This window comes from Neltuma alba, unplaced genomic scaffold (genome assembly GCF_004799145.2).
Source record: "Neltuma alba isolate B1F8T4 unplaced genomic scaffold, ASM479914v2 tig00005379_pilon, whole genome shotgun sequence".
Classification (NCBI taxonomy): Eukaryota; Viridiplantae; Streptophyta; class Magnoliopsida; order Fabales; family Fabaceae; genus Neltuma; species Neltuma alba.
This window is the reverse complement of record NW_021634085.1, coordinates 1-20816: the sequence shown is the minus strand read 5'-3', so window position 1 is coordinate 20816 and position 20816 is coordinate 1. Positions and strand designations below refer to the sequence as shown.

Genomic DNA, 20816 nt, shown 5'->3' with positions numbered 1-20816 from the left:
ACATGGCATTTTTTTCCTATTTGGAAACATTTACTTGTACTATTGCAGCCAAGAAAACTTGATGGTATCAGATATTCATAGAGGAATGTCTCATGGTCATATTTGCACCTTAATCCCCCTTTTCTTTAATTTACCGAACTTTGTAGTTTTGGTAAAGATACATCAAACCTACGTAACATTAACATAAAACATAAAATTTACATAGAGAGCAGCATTGTTTACGAGGTGTGAACAATACTTCTCAATCAAAACCGCAGCCAAACATGAGCAAGTCATCCTCTTGTCTGAATTATCATGACATCCCAAAACTGACTGTATATAACATCAAAACTCGACTATTTTACAGTCATCGGAACCTGAGTTCCTTCCACCCATAGCTGAGTCATGTCACCATTATTAACAAAAGTGCACAAGCTTTATTTTTCCCCCAAAGATCTTTGCATTAATCTAGGAATCCTATTCGCTCTGGATTTCATCAGGGCACACTTGCAACGCCTTCTCATCACATACAAAAGTAAAAGAAAAGTAAAAGAACAATATGTATGATGTCAGTTTTCTTGTAAGAAATTAAGTGACAGAAATGTATTAATTATAAAATTGTGTGATATAATACCTGTGGATATGCATGTATCTGATCCTCTGATCTGAAGCTAAATGTTTTGACGACCTTCAACTCTCCTCTACCAGTTGTGGCCTCGTCTAATATCTCACCATCACCTATTTCCCTTGATCCCCTACTTGCTGAATCCGCATCCTTAATCAGGAAAAATAATACAGGTTAATTGATTTATACCCATTGGATCCTCACATTTTATTACATGGAGGAGATGTTATGTTATTACAACCACAAGTCTAAAAGTAGAGTCTGTTATGACCCTAAGTCCAAAGGAAAAGCACATTTCAATACACTGGCGTGTTGGCTAGGAAAGCACTTCAAAAGGAGAACCTATCCCCAAAAACTAACCTATTGGGCGGATAAACCTTAAACTTATAGCACTTGTGAGGAAACCAGTAAGAGAAACAGGTTCGATACCTGGGAAGAAGAGAGACGGAAGGAGAGTCTTGGGGTAGCAGCGATTTCTTCATATTCAGCAGCATCAAGTTCCTTTAAATGCTTAGGGCTGAACAGCTTGGGTAGCAGATACTGCCTTATTATGATCAACACAAAGAAAGGCAAAGGAAACAAGATTCCTGCCATGGGAATCCATGTCACTCCAAAGACAACCAACAAATATACAAATTGGAACAGTGTGAAGAACACTATTGCTCTCATTGGTACTGTCTCTACAAACGAAGCATGGTCCCCTTCAAACACCCTATACATCATTTCGAACAAACCAAACTCATTATTAGTTACTCATAATAATATGATTAGTTAATTCTGGTTTCAAACCTTGGACATTACATAATTATATATACCTGTATCGTCTATTGGGAGATATGAAGATAAATATTATTCTTTCCCAGAACTGATTTCCCGGAAGACTATCAATGGCCATGTAAGCAAAATAACCCCACAGAACTGAAGTGGGTATCTTCTTGATCACAGGCATGGCAAACACAGATCCTCCTACAAGCAATGCTTGCACCAGATTGCTCACCCTTTGCTCGTTCACTCTTATGGGCAGATGTTTGTCAATGTGTTTGGCAGGGTCAAATGTTTCTTTCTCTTCTTCTTTTAGCACAGCATCTTTCAGGTCCTCTAATTCTTTCACCACTGTATTCTGCAAAATATACATACAAAAGCTTCTTTACTAGTTAGCATGGGTTTAATGGGATTATTGGTTAATTATCTAGGTGACTTACAATTGGGCTTTTGTCTATTTCTACAAACACTTGTTGCATGTTTCCATAGATCTCAGAACTGCTTGCTTTGTGCCTCATGCTTTCTTTCACACTTTGCATCATCTTCCTTCGAATCAACTGCAACTCCATATTTAGCCAGAGTGCTTTATATATATATATATAGAGTATCAGCGTTAACGTTAATTGAACGTTCATTCACCTGTTTCTTGAGAACAGCAAGGCTTTTGGTGTGCATGGGCGATTGAGGAAGAACTCCATTGGAAGGTGGCAAACCAAGCAACCCACAAAGCAAAGTCTGAAAATTGCTTCACGAGGTCAATGATCGGAGAGCTTCATGACCAAAACACAAGTGATCTTTCATGTAAGAGAGAGATATATAATGATATATATACCATGAATCCTAGAAGCAACACGTCATAATGATAAGCAGAAGGCTTCTTGAGATTGAATTCCTTCTGTTGTGCCATTTGAGAAGCAACGCTATGATCGAAGAAGTAAAGACCCGCAATCATCAATGCAGGGATAATAGCACCAAAAATATATGCAGGTGGAACCTTCCCCATGTCCTGCATATTAATTGAATATTATATCAATATACATTTAAAATATCATCTTTTCTTTTAAGGGCAATATATATATGTTACTTTGATTACTGTCCAATGGTGTAAAGAAGAAGATTCCCAAGCAAGAGGGGCAAAGAGCCTTCTAGGGACTCCAGAGGGAAGTTTGCTTGGTACTGTGAAAGACAAAGCTGTCCACACTACCACCATTAAAGGAACCCCATAGTCTGCCAAGAAACTTCTTAACTTTCCTGTACAAATTACGCAGACCATGTTAGCTTCAGATATAGGTCATCAATTAAGGTCTTAATCAGTGATGCAATTTATTATACTTATTCCTTGACGGCACATATAAAAGACACGTCATAGGCATTGTGGCAATAAATGAAATAGTCAAATAAGATGAGTGAGCATACTTCATAGTCTTTGAGATATAGCATATATTTTCTCTTCTTATTACTTCTCTAGTCTTTAGTCTTTAATGTATGACTTAATTAGAAAATTGATATTGATTCTATATATAAGACCCACATCATATGTTTATCAATTTTTTTCTAAATTAATCCTATTGATATTTCCTCAACAATAATCAAGTAGGGAAGGAAAAGGAAATTAAAAAATATAATTAGAGTGTTATAGAAAAAATATATCATATTAACTAATTTAACTAACATTCTTAATTTACTCAATTTAGTTAATTAGGTCTTATATTAAGTACCAGAGGTGTATATATGTTATTTCACCTACTGCAGTTGGACAATTGATTAGGCATCTCTTACTGGTAAATTAGCAGTTAGAATGTCATAATTCTTGCCTCTTGACTTACACACTCAAGCTAAGGCTTCCCGTAGTTTGAGTAATGCGAGACTTTCTTTGTTTTTTTTCTTTTCCAGACGCACAAAACTACAACAATTTCAACCACGTGGATTTGACACCATAAAACTAATTGCTTTGTTCAGGAGTAATTTGAAGTGATACATCTTGTTAGTTTAATATAAAAATGTTTGCAACTTCACAGTAACAATAATAACAAACCTGTGCCGTACAACCATGATCTAGCTTTTCTGGTCTTGAGAGAAGAAAAGAGAAGGCCGAAGGTGAATATGATTCCCAATATTCCATTTGCATAAAGCCAAGGAAATTTGTACTTCTCTAAGCTTTGGTCTTCGTGTTTAGGAATCTTAAACTCGCTCACCATTCCCTGGATTATTTTAGAAAGATCAAGTTTCAATTAATCTTCAAACCTACTTTTAGATCTAATGCCGCCTATAAATATTTATGAATGTATGAAACTAACCTTGATGGCCTCTTGAATGAACAAGACTGTGATCAACATGCCAAAAAGTTCGCCGGCAATTCTGGTGAATCTATTAACAATGGCTCCCGCATTGAATATTGCTAGCAGAATCAACATCAGAGCTGTCCAAACGCAAACCCTGAAGATCGTAGTTCACAAATCTCCTTGAACTTTAATTAAACTTCGAAAAATTCTAAGACGAACTGGCTAACTTAGTTAATGAGAGATAAAAATCACCCATACATATCCTTTTAGAAAATTGATATGATTATTCTTACCATGCAGCCCAAGCCAAGAAGAGTTGTGGCCCCAAATCATCTCTATCTTTAGCAAACTTGTATAAGTAAGTGTACATGATGATAGTGGGTTCTGCAACTCCCAGTATTAACAATGGCTGACCTCCCAGAATTGAGTGTATGATTCCACATATAGCAGTTGAAGCCAGTGCTTCTACTGAAGTCAAGCTTCCATCTTCAAACAAACAAATTAAGGATATTACAAAGATATTTCCATTTTATAAATCTAAGACATGCAAAAAAATCAAAAACTCAGAATAAATTAATAATTAAGCATATCATCCTCAAAGTTTAAAAGGCCATAAAAGAACGACACAGTTACATATGTAACACAACATGCATAATTCTTTGTCCACTCTTTACAGCTTTTCTTCACTTCTTTTATTGGATCTTCCATGCTAGAATATAATTAATCTTTTGTATACACAAGCAACACACACACACACACACCCACACAAGGCCGGCCGAGGAGGAAGAACCTGTGTCTCTATCGATCTGTTCTCCAAAGGCTATAACAGGAAGAGCAGAAGCAAAGAAAATATAGGTGGTCGGAGCCAATATCCTATCATCAGAACCAAAATAAATGAAGATTATTTGTACTATGAACAAGTTTGAACTGAGACATCTTGTGTATATATATCGTTCGATAAATATATATATATATATGTAGTAAGAAAAGTACCCGATTCCTGAACAGATACCAGAAATCCAATCTTCCTTGTAATACTTGCCTCTTCCTCGGATATCACTAACTACACCCTTGAAGGGCGTCTTGAAGTTCTCCATTGTTGTTGCTGAGAGAGAACGACAGAATGAAAGTTTAATAACTCAAAGGGTGGGCCCCTTAAAGATTATAATTTCTATAACGTAGGCACACAAAAAGAGACCAGAGTACGTACGTAGATGATGAATTATTAAATAATATATGGGGAAGAAATTAAACAATTGGAGGAGAGAGAAAATGGGAAGAAGAAGCAGTGAGTCGTTTCTTCTGCAGCAACTTCAATGCTTCATGTGGTCATTATATTTACACGGGGAATCAAACATATAAAATGATAATAGTACATCATTTTAACTGTTGATCGATTGAAAAATGTTAAGAGGAACAGGCCAAAGAGAAAGAAAAATATTAAGACGAAATGTCTTCTTGTGTGGGTGAACCTCAATGCATGCCTCAATACAATCGGTCATTTTATATGGAATACAAACATATATAGATGTATTGGATCTCCACCCATTTTAATTAAGTAAAAACGTTCAAATATTATTATTGTTAAAATAAAATTTGGATTCAGATCCCATACTCTAAAAAAAATGGATGGGCTAGCGTTTAGATGTAACAAATGATATAAATTGATAGTTGGCTAATAAAAATATTCATGGATAAAAATAATAAGAGGAGTAAAATAATACAACGGTTATATTTATAATTATGTTGTGATCCGCTGGGTAAATATATTATAGTTGGACTGTTGGAGACATAAATTAATTGAGCTGTTATTATAATTGAAATATTTATTCATATATTACAAGATTAGGTATTGTGATAACCAATTAACCACTAATTTCATTAAATAATACATCGTAACACTTCAAACTGCTTAAAATAAACATTTTCTCAACTTATATAAGTACGTCAAATAAAAATGGAGTTGACATTTTGACGCAATATACTTCACTAAATTATACGATTAGGTAGTGCGATAACCACACATAAAAAAAAAATCATACATAATTAAACTCCAAATTAATTATACGTATATGCTGATATCATCATATGTGTCTAACATCACAAGAGTTGAATTATAATTGAATAAATCTCACTAAATTATGGGGTTAGGTAGAGTGAGAGATAAGATAAACCACCCATTTTGTGAAATGATACGTCACAAGAGTTTAAGTTATACAAAAAAACGTATTCTGTATAAGTCCAAATGATGTAGGTTGCTGATTAGCAAAGCTGTGCTACACGTCTATAAAATCAAATAAATTAAAAGATTTGCTTACATCTATATGTTTTGAAAAATATACATGTGTGTCTGTGCATATATAAATTAAATTTTTGGGGAAGAGGTGACGGTTCAGTTGTTGTCAGAAGTGATAGGCTGATCGATTGGGTTATCTGCTTTTTTCCCCCTCTTTCTCATTTTCTTCTCCTAATCTCATACCTACTTTTAAATTTTTTTAAAAATAGATTATTTAAGTTAAATATTTTATAACATTATTATAAATATAAAGAATATAGAATTAAACTGTTAAAATTTTATATGCAAAGTTTCGGTACAGAAAAAAATTTAAAAAAACTCATTTATAAAATGATATAATAATACAGTTTTAGTTTTAAAAATATTAAATCTGAATTATTCATTTTTTTATCTAAAGATGGAGGATCTGCTTCCAATCAATAGCATGCATGTGTTTGTACGGGATTTTAGCCATCCCCATACTTTTCTTCTTAAAATTATAAGTAGCATTGAATTCATGATTTTTTTAGGTATAAAAAAGCTTTCATGCTATTAGACTATAATATTATCAGTTTCTTCATACACAATCTAATCCGTTTATTTGGCTGTTTATTTAGTGTAACAGTGTAAGATTGGTAATTCTGAAATTAAATTGCCTTTGTTATTCATTTAATTACAATAATAAAGAAATATTATGATCTTATTTTTTAAAAGGATTTGAGTATAGCAATAATCAATAAAAAATCTCTGGCCATCAAATCAAATAATTGGATGAGATTGTGTATGAAAGAGAATTATCGATAGAGAGTATGGAGTAGATCCAAATTTGTTTACATGGAGAGAAGCAGAAGATGACAAATGGGGTCATAATTTTGAGTTTGTTTCCTATGTTATTACTAAGGAATCGCAAACCAAATTTGCTTCCTATGGTTCCTCGAAACTTCTGTTTTGGAAGCTCTATGAACATGTGGACTCAAATTAATTCGGGGCCACAATATTTATCAGCATATTATTTTATGCATGGATTCGTTGTGCCCGTGATATTCCAAGGATAAATTACTTAATAATAATATCTGTCAAGAAAAATTATCATTTAAAAAACAGACAATTTTCTAAGTATATTTTTGAATTAAATTTGTCTCAAATGTATTTTTATAGTTGTATATGACTAGTTCGATTTCTTTATTTGTCATACGTGTATATATATATATGGAAAAAAAATAATCTTTTGATTCTTATTATAATTTTAACTTAGTTGCAAAACTTTAAATGATGTAACTCAGTCCCTATCAAATTATATATTTCATGAAACTTTGGGACTACTGTTTTATGAATTGAATTACAGTACTAAAAGATTAACTTTCTAAATATATACTCATATATAATTGTGTCCAAAATAATACTCGTAGTTAATTTCATTCACTCTCTGTAATTAAAATTAACAAAGGGAAATTCCAATTGGATGCATCATATGCTAAGAAATATATATTATGTATATTCTGGTTAAAAGTGGGATACATTAAACAGTGCCACATTTGGCTTACTGATGTAATTATTTATTTTCATGTTGATGTGCTTTCCCTTATATATTTTGGATGTTATGCTCTTACAGAGATGTAAATCTTATATCACCAAATAAAAAAAGGTAATATTCTTATTTAATAGGAGTTGGGTCAAACAAGTGAAATGGGGGGATTCGAGGAGGACGAGGATTCAATCATCCCACTTGATGGGTGAATAAGAATATTTAAAATTAATTTCTTGAATCACTGAAAAACCGGATTCCACGGCACATCTCATGCTATGTTTCAAGATCCGCAGGTAGCGTCTCTTGTCGGCTACACTAAACGGCATTGACATTCTAATAAATTAATAATGACACAACAGACCCATTATTAGGTGCACCGCCTCTTCCACCAACCCCACGCAAACAGTCTTTATGCGCGCGTGTGTGAAACATAGAAATACCCTGTAATTTTTGTTGGCGTATTATTTATTCTTCCGATCTTTAATACTACCTCCGGTCTTTAATATAAAATCTCGTTTGATTTTTTATTTGGTCCTAATTATAAGACCCCAATCCATTTTATCTCTCATATTTATGCATTTTTTTCAAGATAGTCTTTCTAATAATAATAGTTCTAGCCAATACACTTAATCAGCAAGGATATTTTAAGAATGACAACACTTATTTATTACAAATAACTAATTTAACTTACTTCCTTAATCTCGTCAAATAAGTCAACTGGGTCTTATAATTAGGACCGGAGGTAGTATAAGACCCATTTAACTAATTTGATTAGATTAAAGAATTTAGATAAATTAGTTAATTATAAGAAATGTAACACATTTTTTTAAAAACATCATAATCATCTTTCTTAATACCCCACCTCCCTCTTTTTCTTGATTATGGTTGAGAGAGTATTTATAGGAGTAGTTTAGAAAAAATTTATAAATATGAGAAATGAGTCTTATATTTAGGATCAAAACTAACTCAACAATTGGGTTTTATATTAAGGACTGGAAAAGTACTATTTAGGGTTGAAGTGTGTTCTCATGAAATATTTTACCAGACGCGTCCAATATTTTAAAGTATTTTATTATTCCCTTAGTATTATAAAATATTTTTTCAAATACGTTCAACATTCTGAAGTATTTTGTGATGTGTCTAGTACCTTAAAGTATTTTTTCATATGTATTTAGCATTCTAAAAAATACTGAAAAAATAGTTTATCATACTTAATATAAATTCATTCAATGCACATTTTGAGAAGTTAATGATGAGATTAAAACTGTTTATGAAATCATACTTTATAAGCACAATTGCTTTGGAAAAAAATTAATACTTTAAGAGGATACTGGATGCACCTGAAAAAATACTTTAGAGTGATGAATGCATTACAAAATATTTTAGGACGCTGGACGCACCTGATTAAATACTTTGAGGTGTTGGACACATCTTTATCCTATAATTTATGTGTTCATGTTAATTTAATAAATCTATAACACAACCTATTAGTATATAATGCATAATATTACCTCCAGTCTTAATTATAAGATTTTATTTATAATATATAAACCAGATATTATCATTAGAATCCGAAATAGTATTATAGTGCAATGTTTTGGATGTTATGCTCTTGCAGAGTTGTAAATCTTATACGAGTATATCACAAGAAATAAAAAAGGTAATATTCTTATTTAAAAGGAGTTGAGGTCAAACAAGTGAAACGGGGGGATTCGAGGAGGACGAGGATTCAATCATCCCATTTGATGGGTGAATGTCAATATTTATAATTAATTTTTAAAATTACTAAAAAAATCGGATTCCACGGCACATCGCATGCTATATTTCAAGATCCGCGGGGAGCGTCTCTTGTCGGCTACACTAAACGGCATTGACATTTTAACTTTATTTATTTATTTATTGATATGCTCCATCTAATAAATTAATAATGACACAACAGACCCACTATTTGGTGCACCCTCTCTTCCACCAACCCCACGTCAACAGTCTGCACTATATACTTATATGTGCGCGCGCGTTTGTGTGTTACAGAAATACCCTGTAATTTTTGTTGGCATATAATTTACGGTTGAAGTGCATTCACCACCTGCAATATTATGTTAGATGTATAGCATTTTAAAATATTTTATAGTTCATTCAGCACTTTGAAGTACTTTATAAGGTATGTCTAGTGTTTTGAAGTATTTTGTAATGCATCTAGTACTCTTAAATACTTTTCTGGTCTTTAATATAGGATCCAATTGTTGAGTTAATTTTGGTTCTAAATATAAGATTCATATTTATTAATTTTTTCTAAATTACCTCTATAGGTACTCCTTCAACCATAATCAAATAAAAGAGGAAGAGGGGATATTAAGAAAGATGATTATAGTATTTTAGGAAAAATGTGTCACTTTTCTTATAATTAACTAACTTACCTAACTTCTTTAATCTAACCAAATTAGTTAAATGAGTCTTATATTAAGAATCGGAGGAGTATTTTTTTAGGTGCGTCCAGCACCCTAAAAAATATTTTATGATACTTAATATACATTTATTTAACAGACTTTTGAGGAGTTAATGATGAAATAAATTGTTTATGAAATAATTTTTAAAAGCATAACTACTTCTGAAAAAATTAATACTTTAAGAGTAAAATTATATCACAAAATATTTTAAAGTGTTGAATGCACCTGAAAAAACATTTCAAAATAAGAATGCACTACAAAATATTTTAAAATGCTGGATACATCTGACTAAATACTTCAAGTTTACCTTATAATTTGTCTGTTCATGTTAATTTAATAAACCACGACACAACCTATTAATGCATAATGGATAATTTTATGGGAAAATTTCACTGTAAGACCGCAGAAGACAATTATATCAAAGAACCCCCAAACTTTTTGAAACCTCACTGTAGGACTAAGGGACCAATCTGATATTAATTCCACAAATGAAATGACGCCACTGCCTCTCATTTTAGAGTGAGATTACAATAATACCCCTCCCTTTTTATTTTATTAAAAAATAAATATTTACCGGAGTTACTGTTCCGGCCACCGGAGGTCGGAGGTCCGGCCACCGGCGCTCAGGTGGCGGCCGTCGGGGTCCGGTCATCGGTGGCCGGAACAATAACTCCGGCGGCACCTCCGGTGGCAGGAGTTTTTTTTGTTTAAAACAAAGTGGCCAAGGGAGGGTTTGAACCCAGGACCCCTTGGCACACACCAAAAGACTTGTAACCACCAAGCCAAGCAACCCATTCAATCATAAAATGCAAAAAAACTATATATAACAAAATAAATGCAACAGTCCAAATGTAAGTGAACAAGTGAAATTAGACGATTTACAAGTGGAATTCAGAAATTTGCAACAAAAATTAGGCAATTTACAAATAACATAATAGAAGTCAAACCCAAAATACAAGTATTTAAGTGTAAATGAGCAAGTAAAATTTGAAGATTTACAATAAAAGTTTATAGATTTACAACCCAAATTTGATAAACATAAGAGAATTCACAACCCAAAATGTAAGTGTTTGAGTGTAAGTGAACAGGTGCAATTAGACGATTTACAAGTGAAATTCAGCAATTTACAACAAAAATTAGGCAATTTACAAATAACATAATGGAACTCACAATCCCAAATACAAGTGTTTAAGTGTAAATGAGCAAATAAAATTTGAAGATTTACAACAAAAGTTTATAGATTTGCAAGTGAAATTCGACAATTTCACTTGCTCATTTGCACTTAAACACTTGCATTTGGGTTATGACTTCTATTATGTTATTTGTAAATTGTCTAATTTTTGTTGTAAATTGCTGAATTACACTTGTAAATTGTCTAATTTCACTTGTTCACTTACACTCAAACACTTACATTTTGGGCTGTGAATTCTCTTGTGTTTGTCAAATTTGGGTTGTAAATCCATAAAATTTTATTGTAAATCTTCAAATTTCACTTGCTCATTTGCACTTAAACACTTGTATTTGGGTTATGACTTCTATTATTTTATTTGTAAATTGCCTAATTTTTATTGTAAATTGCTGAATTATACTTATAAATCGTCTAATTTCACTTGTTCACTTACACTCAAACACTTACATTTTGGGTTGTGAATTCTCTTGTGTTTGCCAAATTTGCGTTGTAAATCCATAAAATTTTATTGTAAATCTTCAAATTTCACTTGCTCATTTGCACTTAAACACTTGCATTTGGGGTTATGACTTCTATTATGTTATTTGTAAATTGTCTAATTTTTGTTGTAATTGCTGAATTACACTTGTAAATTGTCTAATTTCACTTGTTCACTTACACTCAAACACTTACATTTTGGGCTGTGAATTCTCTTGTGTTTGTCAAATTTGGGTTGTAAATCCATAAAATTTTATTGTAAATCTTCAAATTTCACTTGCTCATTTGCACTTAAACACTTGTATTTGGGGTTATGACTTCTATTATTTTATTTGTAAATTGCCTAATTTTTATTGTAAATTGCTGAATTATACTTGTAAATCGTCTAATTTCACTTGTTCACTTACACTCAAACACTTACACTTTGGGTTGTGAATTCTCTTGTGTTTGCCAAATTTGCGTTGTAAATCCATAAAATTTTATTGTAAATCTTCAAATTTCACTTGCTCATTTGCACTTAAACACTTGCATTTGGGGTTATGACTTCTATTATGTTATTTGTAAATTGTCTAATTTTTGTTGTAAATTGCTGAATTACACTTGTAAATTGTCTAATTCACTTGTTCACTTACACTCAAACACTTACATTTTGGGCTGTGAATTCTCTTGTGTTTGTCAAATTTGGGTTGTAAATCCATAAACTTTTATTCTAAATCTTCAAATTTTACTTGCTCATTTGCACTTAAATACTTGCATTTTGGGTTATGACTTCTATTATGTTATTTGTAAATTGCCTAATTTTTGTTGCAAATTTCTGAATTCCACTTGTAAATCGTCTAATTTCACTTGTTTACTTATATTTGGACTGTTGCGTTTATTTTGTTATATATAGTTTTATTTGCATTTTATGATTGAATGGGTTTGCTTGGCTTGGTGGTTACAAGTCTTTTGGTGTGCCAAGGGGTCCTGGGTTCAAACCCTCCCTTGGCCACTTTGTTTTAAACAAAAAAAAACTCCAGCCACCGGAGTTGCCGCCGGAGTTACTGTTCCGGCCACCGGTGACCGGACCCCGACGGCGGCCACCTGAGCGCCGGTGGCCGGACCTCCGACCTCCGGTGGCCGGAACAGTAACTCCGGTAAATATTTATTTTTTAATAAAATAAAAAGGGAGGGGTATTATTGTAATTTCATTCTAAAAATAATATCAGATTGGTCCCTTGGTTCTGCAGTGAGGTTTCAGAAAGTTTTGGGGCTCTTTGATATTAATTGTCTTCTGCGGTCCTACAGTGAAATTTTCTCAAATTTTATGGCACAAAATAACGAATACCCGATTCAACTTTTAGAAACGTCATACATGGACTTTCTAAGGTAAAAAAAAAAAAAAAACTCAAACGACTTTTCACTTTTAAAAATTTTCTAGAAGGGACTTTTGGTTTCCTAAATACTTAATACTCCACCAGTCCTTAATATAAGATCTAATTAGAAAATTGATATTGGTCCTACATGTAAGATCTATTTCAGATGTTTACCAATTTTTTGCAAATTAATCCTATTAATATTCCCCAATAATAATTAAGTAGGAGCAGGATTAAGAAAGATATTTAGGATGTTTTAAAAAAATTATCATATTAACTAACTTAACTAACATCATTAATCTACTTAAATTAGTTAATTAAATCTTATATATATTAAGAACTGGAGGACTATGTATACACATATACACATCTCCTTGTTCCTTTTAATAACTTTGAGCAAAACCTTCGAGAATGCCTAATGCAATCATACATAAATACTTCTTCGATCTTTAATGTAAAATCTAATTAACTAATTTAAGTAGATTAGAAATATTAATTAAATTAGTTAATATGATATGTTTTTTCTAATACACTCTAAGCATTTGTTAATTTCCTCCCTACATCTTTTACTTGATTATTGTTAGAAAATATCAATAGGATTAATTTAGAAAAAAATTAATAAACATGTGAGATAGGTCTTACACATAGAACTAATAATTATTTTTTAATTAGGTTATACATTAAGGACTGAAGGACTATTACACACATACATTAGGCATAATATCAACAAAATATTATATGAGGTCACAAATTTGAGCCTGATGTTGATATACTACCTTTCATTCTTAATATAAGAGTTAGTTTGATATTCAATTTGGTTGTAACTGTAAGATCCTGACCTACTTTATCTTTCATATTTATTCATTTTTTCTAAGATATATAGTTCTTGTAATAATTGCACATATTAAATGTTTCATCATACACATGATGAGTAAGGATATTTAAAATAAGATAACATATATTTATTATAAATACTTAATTTATTTAATATACTCAAATTAGTTAACTAACTTTATATTAAAGATTAGAGGTAGTATTTGTTTGTGTTTAAATAGTATATAAAATTTAAAACTAAAATACATTACCTTCACATTAGAAAACAATATTTTATTTTAAAATGATTTCCGTTTAGTTTAGTTTGTGTGTGTGTGTGAGAAAATGAACACAAGCCGCTCATCTATTTTAACATCGAACACAATATTTTAGTGCGATACAAAATTAATGCAAAACACAAAACTTAAGCAGGGAGATGCATGTTCCACGCTCGCACACAAATTTTCACAAATCATAAGCCGCGCATCAAATCAAATTTATTTGTACAATGCAGTGTCCTTCCATCACTGTCCTTTCTGTTCATTTTCTGAAGAAGAAAGCAAAGTTGTCACCATCATTATATATAACATCTTCATAACTTTTCTTTACAAATCTACGAATCTGTTTCCCTTCCAATTTCATCAGGGTACACTTGCAACGCCTTTGCAAACAAAATGAAAATAATTACACAGGTCATTTATAATTTTTTCATGAGAAATTAATTAAGGAAAATAAATATTAAAAGGAAAAAACCTAGGTAGTCAAGTTTCTTAGAACCATTACATCCATTGTTCCAATCAGATTTTATCACTTGTCTTATTTTTCTGCATCAGCTTGGGATTAAATTAATGCTTATGAGAATGTGTGTGTGTGTTTATAAAAATTATTGCATACACACATAGTGACAGAATTCAATTGAAACAAGAGATGTAATAGTTGTAAGGAATTTGACCAAAGTTTTGTGGATATTAAAATTGTGTGTAATATATACCTGTGCATGTGCATGTCGTCTTTCCTCTAATCTGAAGCTCACAGTTTTGTGCTTTAACTCTCCTCTACCAGTGGTGGCCTCGTCTAATATCTCATCATCACCCATTTCCCTTGATCCATTGCTTGCAAATTCCATTTCCTTCATCATAACAACCGCCCACAAAAGAAAATCACAATTTTTAAATTTATATAAGAAAATATACTTCTCAATTCACCAAAAAAAAATTGACAAACAAGGTCTATTTAATAAATCATAGCGGTTTTTTTTGTAATTGTTACTAATAATTTTATAGTGGGAAAGTTTGAGTTTTTAATATCAGCCTAATTAGACTTCACCTTACTTTTATCACTTGAACTTGAACTAGTCTCATATGGCAAAATTTAATGTGATTTTATAAGTTGATGAAATGCATGCTCAGCATATTAAGAGAAAATTATTAAAAATAATCCAGATAAACAGTGCAATTGATGAATAAGGGAAAAGACTAGAGAAGCATACGAAATCATGAGTGGAGTTAGTTACCCGGGAAGAGGGATGACGGAAGGAAAGGCCTGGTGTGCCAACAATTTCTTCATATTCAGCGGAATCGAGTTCCTTCAAATGGCGAGAATTGAACAGTTTTGGCAGTATAAACTGTCTTATTGGGATCATCAAGAAGAAGGGCAAAGGAAACAAGATTCCTGCTATGGGAATCCAAGTCACTCCAAAACAAACCAGCAGATAGACAAATTGGAACAGAGTGAAGTGTATTATGGCTCTGACTGGTACTGTCTCTAAAAAGGAAGCATGGTCCCCTTTCAACACTCTATATATCATCATTTCAACAACACAAAATGATCAGTCCGACAACGATTATCATCAATAATGATGTAAATTAGAACTGATTCATTATAGTTTCATCAGTTAAATTTTGGACTTACCTGTAGCGTCTGTTAGGGGCTGCAAAGATAAATACTATTCTTTCCCAGAACTGATTTCCAGGAAGACTATCAATAGCCATGTAAGCAAAGTACCCCCCAAAGAACTGAAGTGGGTATCTTCTTGATCACAGGCATGGCAAACACAGATCCTCCTACAAGTATTGCTTGCAACAGATTGCTCACTCTTTGCTCGTTCACTCTGATGGGAAGATGTTCATCGATGTGTTTCTCAGGGTCAAATGGATCATTTTTCTCTTCTCCTTTCAGGACTGCTTCTTTTAGGTTCTCTAGTTCTTTCACAGCTGAACTCTGAAAGACAGAAAAAATAATCTTCTTACTCAGCATCAAGAAAGGGATGCGACTGACTTATAATTTAATGGGATCTGGCGATGATGATGGTGATGATAATAACTTACAATTGGGCTTTTGTCCATTTCTACAAACACTGCTTGCATGTTTCCATAGATCTCAGAATTGCTTGCATTGTGCTTTATGCTTTCTTTGGCACTTTCCACCATCTTCCTTCGAATCACCTATAACTCCAGATTTACCCATTCAAAATAAAAGCCAATATATATAGTCCAAATGATAGGAATCTAGGAGGTAATTCTGTCCATTTACACGATACTGGCCAATCGGGAGAATTAAACCCCACCATTTTTATGGGGTTCTAGCTTATCATATTTTCTATTTTCAGGTTTTTATACTACTGTTGATAGAGAGCAGGATTGAGATCTCATCAACGCACCTGTTTCTTGAGAACAGCCAGGCTTTTGGTGTGCATGGGGGATTGAGGAAGAACTCCATTGGAAGGCGGCAAACCAACCAACCCACAAAGCAAAGTCTAAAAATTTCTTCATGGGATCAGTGACAAGATAGTTTCACAATCAAAACACGACTCTTGTATATTAATTAGAGAGAGAAACAAAGTGGCATATATACTACCATGAATCCCAGCAACATCACATCATAATGATAGGCCGAAGGCTTCTTCAGATTGAATTCCCTCTGTTGTGCCAATTGAGAAGCAACGCTATGATCGAAGAAGTAAAGACCTGCGATCATCAATGCAGGAATTATGGCACCAAAAATATATGCAGGTGGGACCTTCGCCATGTCCTGCGCCAAATATTAAATCAAATTATGTTTATTACTGAAAACATTATATTGCATGTATATATGCAACTTAATTTTGTTTAGGGGAAACATATATAGAATACATTGATAACACTCCAATGCTGTACAGAAGCAGACTCCCAAGCAAGGGGAGAAACAAGCCTTCTAGGAACTCCAGAGGGAAGTTTTCTTGGTACTGCATAGGACAGTGCTGCCCAGAGTATCACCATTAAGGGCACCCCGTAGTCTGCAAAGAAGCTTCTTAACTTGCCTGTACAAATTAAGTTCACTATGTGAGCTTCCAAGCTCATCCAAGGCTTTAATGGCTCGATCAAGTCATTATTTAGTGAAATATTATGAGCATAGCTTATACAAGAACACGTAACTATATATAGGGGTAGTTTGAAAAATAAATAAGAAATATGGGAGATAAAGTGGATGGAAGTCTTGTAAATAAAACAAAAACAAACTCCTCAATTTATTAACTCCTACATCTAATTGACATGCTCATCCGTGGCTAGTTTTGTTATAGCCAACGGGCTTATTTATCTGCTATCTGATGTTATACTATATGGTATGGAATATATCACCTGTGCCGTATAACGAAGATCTAGCTTTTTTGATCTTGAGAGAAGAAAAGAGGAGGCCAAAAGTGAATATAATTCCCAATAACCCATTTGCATAAAGCCAATGGAACTTGTTCTTCTCCAATTCTGGGTCTTCATCATGTTCAGGAACTTTAAACTCACTCACCATTCCCTGCGTTTTATTAGAAGAATCAAGTTCAAACTTTCGAACTCACTATAGTGATCTCCCATGTATGCCGAATTTTCTGTACATATATGCATCAAATTAGATTTACCTTAATGGCCTCTTGAATGAACAAGACTGTGATCAACATGCCAAAAAGCTCGTCAGCAATTCTGGTGAATTTATTAACAATAGCGCCGGCATTGAATATTGCTAAAAGTATCAACATCAAAGCCGCCCAAAGGCAGGTCCTGATGAGAAGTTCATAAATCTCAATTAAAGAGACCCACCGATCATATGTGTGTGTGTGTGGGGTCGCAAAGGCAATCTTGATTCAACTCCTCAGAGAATAGCCATTTAAAAGTTATATATGAAAAAAGTTGCATTGACATGGACAAATAATTGACTGCTACAAGCTCTACAATCGACTGTATGTTCGACTTAAAATAAGTAAGGAACGCTCAACAGTTAACCGTTTTTGACAGTTATGCACCTTCAAGAAAGTTTCTCATGTTTTGCTTGGGTGAGAAGAGTAAATGAGAGAAGAGAAAAATAAAATTCTGTCCTCATGTTTCGATGAAAAGGAGGAGAATATATAAAGGAATGGAAAAACACTAGCAATTAATAATACCCATATAAACTTTTGGTATTTTCCTAGCAAACAATATTAGCCTAGTATTTTGCCATCATCACAATAATGATGTTTATTCAACAATAAAGAAATATAAAGAATTTAAAAAAAAAAACACACAAAAAGGCATGAAAACACACCCTGGAGGCTTCAACTTCTTGGGTCATTAATTTACAAACATAGATCGATCTCAACAAAATAATTATTATCCTCATCATTTTATTATTAAAAAAATTGAATTTTTAACCATGAAAATGAATTATGTTGGTGGTGCTAGCGCTTACCATCCAGCCCAAGGCAAAAAGAGTTGCCTTCCCAAGTCATTCCTATCTTTGGCGAAATTGTACAAGCATACATGATGATGGTGGGTTCTGCAATCCCTACTATGAGCAAAGGTTGGCCTCCAATAATTGAGTGTATGATTCCACATATTGCAGTTGAGGCCAATGTTTCTACTGGGCTCAACATCCCATCTTCAGACAATCACCACCATATCTCACAAATTAATCAAAGACATGTCCAGTATATATATATAATAAATACTCTAAGGCATAGTGATGGAAACTACAAAGCACAATATAAATAATATACATCTAGATATTGAAAACGGGATTCATCAAGATTAAAATAATATAACTAAATTAAAATACACAAAAACGTTCATATATAACCCTCAATAGTAATATTTCAATAAAAAGATATCAATTCACACATAATGTAACAAAACAGAATTATTAAAGCACATATTTGAGAAAAGCTCAAAATGGTATCGTTTTAGGCTCAATAAGGGAGAGAGGGGGGGAAAAAATATAAATCCGACTTAGTTGAGCATTCCAAAACTCTTAATTATCAGATTGAGGAGACCGATTTAAACGGTTCACTAGCTGACCACCACTCTATTCAAGTTCGATTTTAATACTATTACATGGACACACAATCTATGAAATTTTAAAACAAGAAGATTAAATAGCACAACATTTTGAGTCCAAGAAATAGTTTTTGTCTTATATTATGCAGATTGGTCGAGGAAGAACCTGTGTCTCTATCAAGCTGTTCTCCAAAGGCTATAACGGGAAGAGCAGAAGCAAAGAAGATAAAGGCAGTTGGAGCCAATATCCTATTATCATCATAGAGAGAGAGGGAGGGAGAGAGATAAGTAAGAAATTTGAACCAAGAGGCATCATATATCTGTGTGTGTGCGCCCTTTGAAATATGAAGTAAGAAATTCTTAAAATACCCGATTCCTGAACGTAGACCAGAAATCCAATCATCCTTGTAACACTTTGCTCTTCCTCGAACATCATTAACTACGCCCTTCAAAGGTGTCTTCAAGCTCTCCATTAACAGATCAATAAGAGTTTTTAATGACTCAAATCAAATCGGGCTCTACAATAAGATTTGAACCTTTATATATATATAATATATATATATATAATCTCACAATAGAGAGCAGATGAATTATTAAATGATGGGAAGGAAATATATAACTCAAGTAGCAGAGCGAAACGATACAAGTTCATACCTGAGAAATAGAAGTGCCTTATACATATATAATGCGCTTCAGGAGTTACCATTATATATGGAATTAAAATTGTACGATGAAAATTATACATAAGCATCTATCCCAGATTTTGCACCGATCAAATTGATTGACTACTTGACATTGTAATTGAATATTATATATCTCACCAATTAAATTATATGGTTTGGTTACCAGATAAGTACATTATATTCAACTTGTAAAATATATAATAATCATCACAATTTAAGTTATATACGCAACCATTTTTTTTATTTTCTGGTCAAATGATGCCTCTTAGCGAACATGATAACGTACTGAAAAGCATCGTGATTGATGCTTACTTGTTCAGAGAGGAAAATAAAAAAAAATATTGATTCCTCCTATGTTATATATGTATATATCATCAGAGAGAGGGGGAGAGATCATATCAGTTTTCTGTGGGACTTGCATGTGTGGCCGCATCAGTTTGCATAGAGAGCGGGGAGAAAATTACAAAACTAATAATTGTTTTTTGTTTTTTCTTCACACTAACGTAATTGCAAACCAAATTTTCTCCGTACTAGAAACTTCTGATTTACAAGTCTCCTCGTGTGGAATCAAATTTAGGACCATATTGATGTTTGATTATTGAATTGGTCTGTCTCAAAAATTTAACGAAGAACCCAGGTGCTCTCCACGAGTGGGCGTAGCTGGTAAAGTAGCTGAAGAGGAGGAAATATAAAATATAAAATATATATATGGCAGGTTATGCGGGCTATCCTGCAGGTTAGATGGTATGGATTGTCTTAACCTGTATTTTGTTGGGCTGGAAAAAAGCCAACCTTAACCCGCCTCTTTACGGGAGGTTGGCAGGCTCGTCTGCAAGTCACAACCCATATTACTTACTGACTCTAGCATATTTGATTTGTTTCGGGTAAAAAGACACAAGTTTGAATCCTACTTGTTAAAAAAGACGATCTTGGGAGGATTCTACTTGTTCTGTTTCGGCTGAGAGATATCTTAGTTTCTAACCAAAAAAATTTAACGAAATGAAATACATGACTTAGATGAATCAAATATAGTTTAAAAAAGATCAATATATATGTATATATATATAGTGAAAAGATTTACAAGTATTTGTTAGAGTTGTCCAGCTCATCTACAATATTTTAAAA

At 32.8% G+C, this 20816-nt stretch overlaps 1 protein-coding gene and 1 pseudogene across 2 annotated transcripts; both read right to left on the bottom strand.

The window, feature by feature from the left end:
• Window positions 1-417: 417 nt before the first annotated feature.
• LOC114747593 (boron transporter 4-like) lies at window positions 418-19476 on the bottom strand. Of its 2 annotated transcripts, XM_028935944.1 has the most exons (13): window positions 19378-19476; window positions 19175-19257; window positions 3942-4134; window positions 3664-3802; window positions 3402-3567; window positions 2451-2617; window positions 2199-2372; window positions 2006-2101; window positions 1807-1923; window positions 1420-1724; window positions 1034-1316; window positions 614-754; window positions 418-495 (listed from the first exon to the last, which is right to left on the bottom strand). In XM_028935944.1, exons 3-13 carry the CDS (start codon window positions 4016-4018, stop codon window positions 457-459), a joined length of 1704 nt encoding a protein of 567 aa, XP_028791777.1. In that variant the 5' UTR covers window positions 4019-4134; window positions 19175-19257; window positions 19378-19476; the 3' UTR covers window positions 418-456. The 2 variants fall into 2 exon arrangements, with proteins under 2 accessions (XP_028791777.1, XP_028791776.1); XM_028935943.1 differs by lacking the exons at window positions 19175-19257; window positions 19378-19476 and adding an exon at window positions 4439-4512.
• Window positions 14346-18609, bottom strand: LOC114747594 (boron transporter 4-like; annotated as a pseudogene).
• Window positions 19477-20816: the final 1340 nt, after the last annotated feature.

Coding starts and splice junctions, on each gene's coding strand:
- LOC114747593 (XM_028935944.1), bottom strand. CDS start 4,018: ATGTACACTTACTTATACAAGTTTGCTAAAGATAGAGATGATTTGGGG. Junction 1,924..2,005: donor TTGCTGTTCTCAAGAAACAG/GTGAATGAACGT, acceptor ATGGAGTTGCAG/TTGATTCGAAGGAAGATGAT. Junction 496..613: donor AGATACATGCATATCCACAG/GTATTATATCAC, acceptor TGTGATGAGAAG/GCGTTGCAAGTGTGCCCTGA.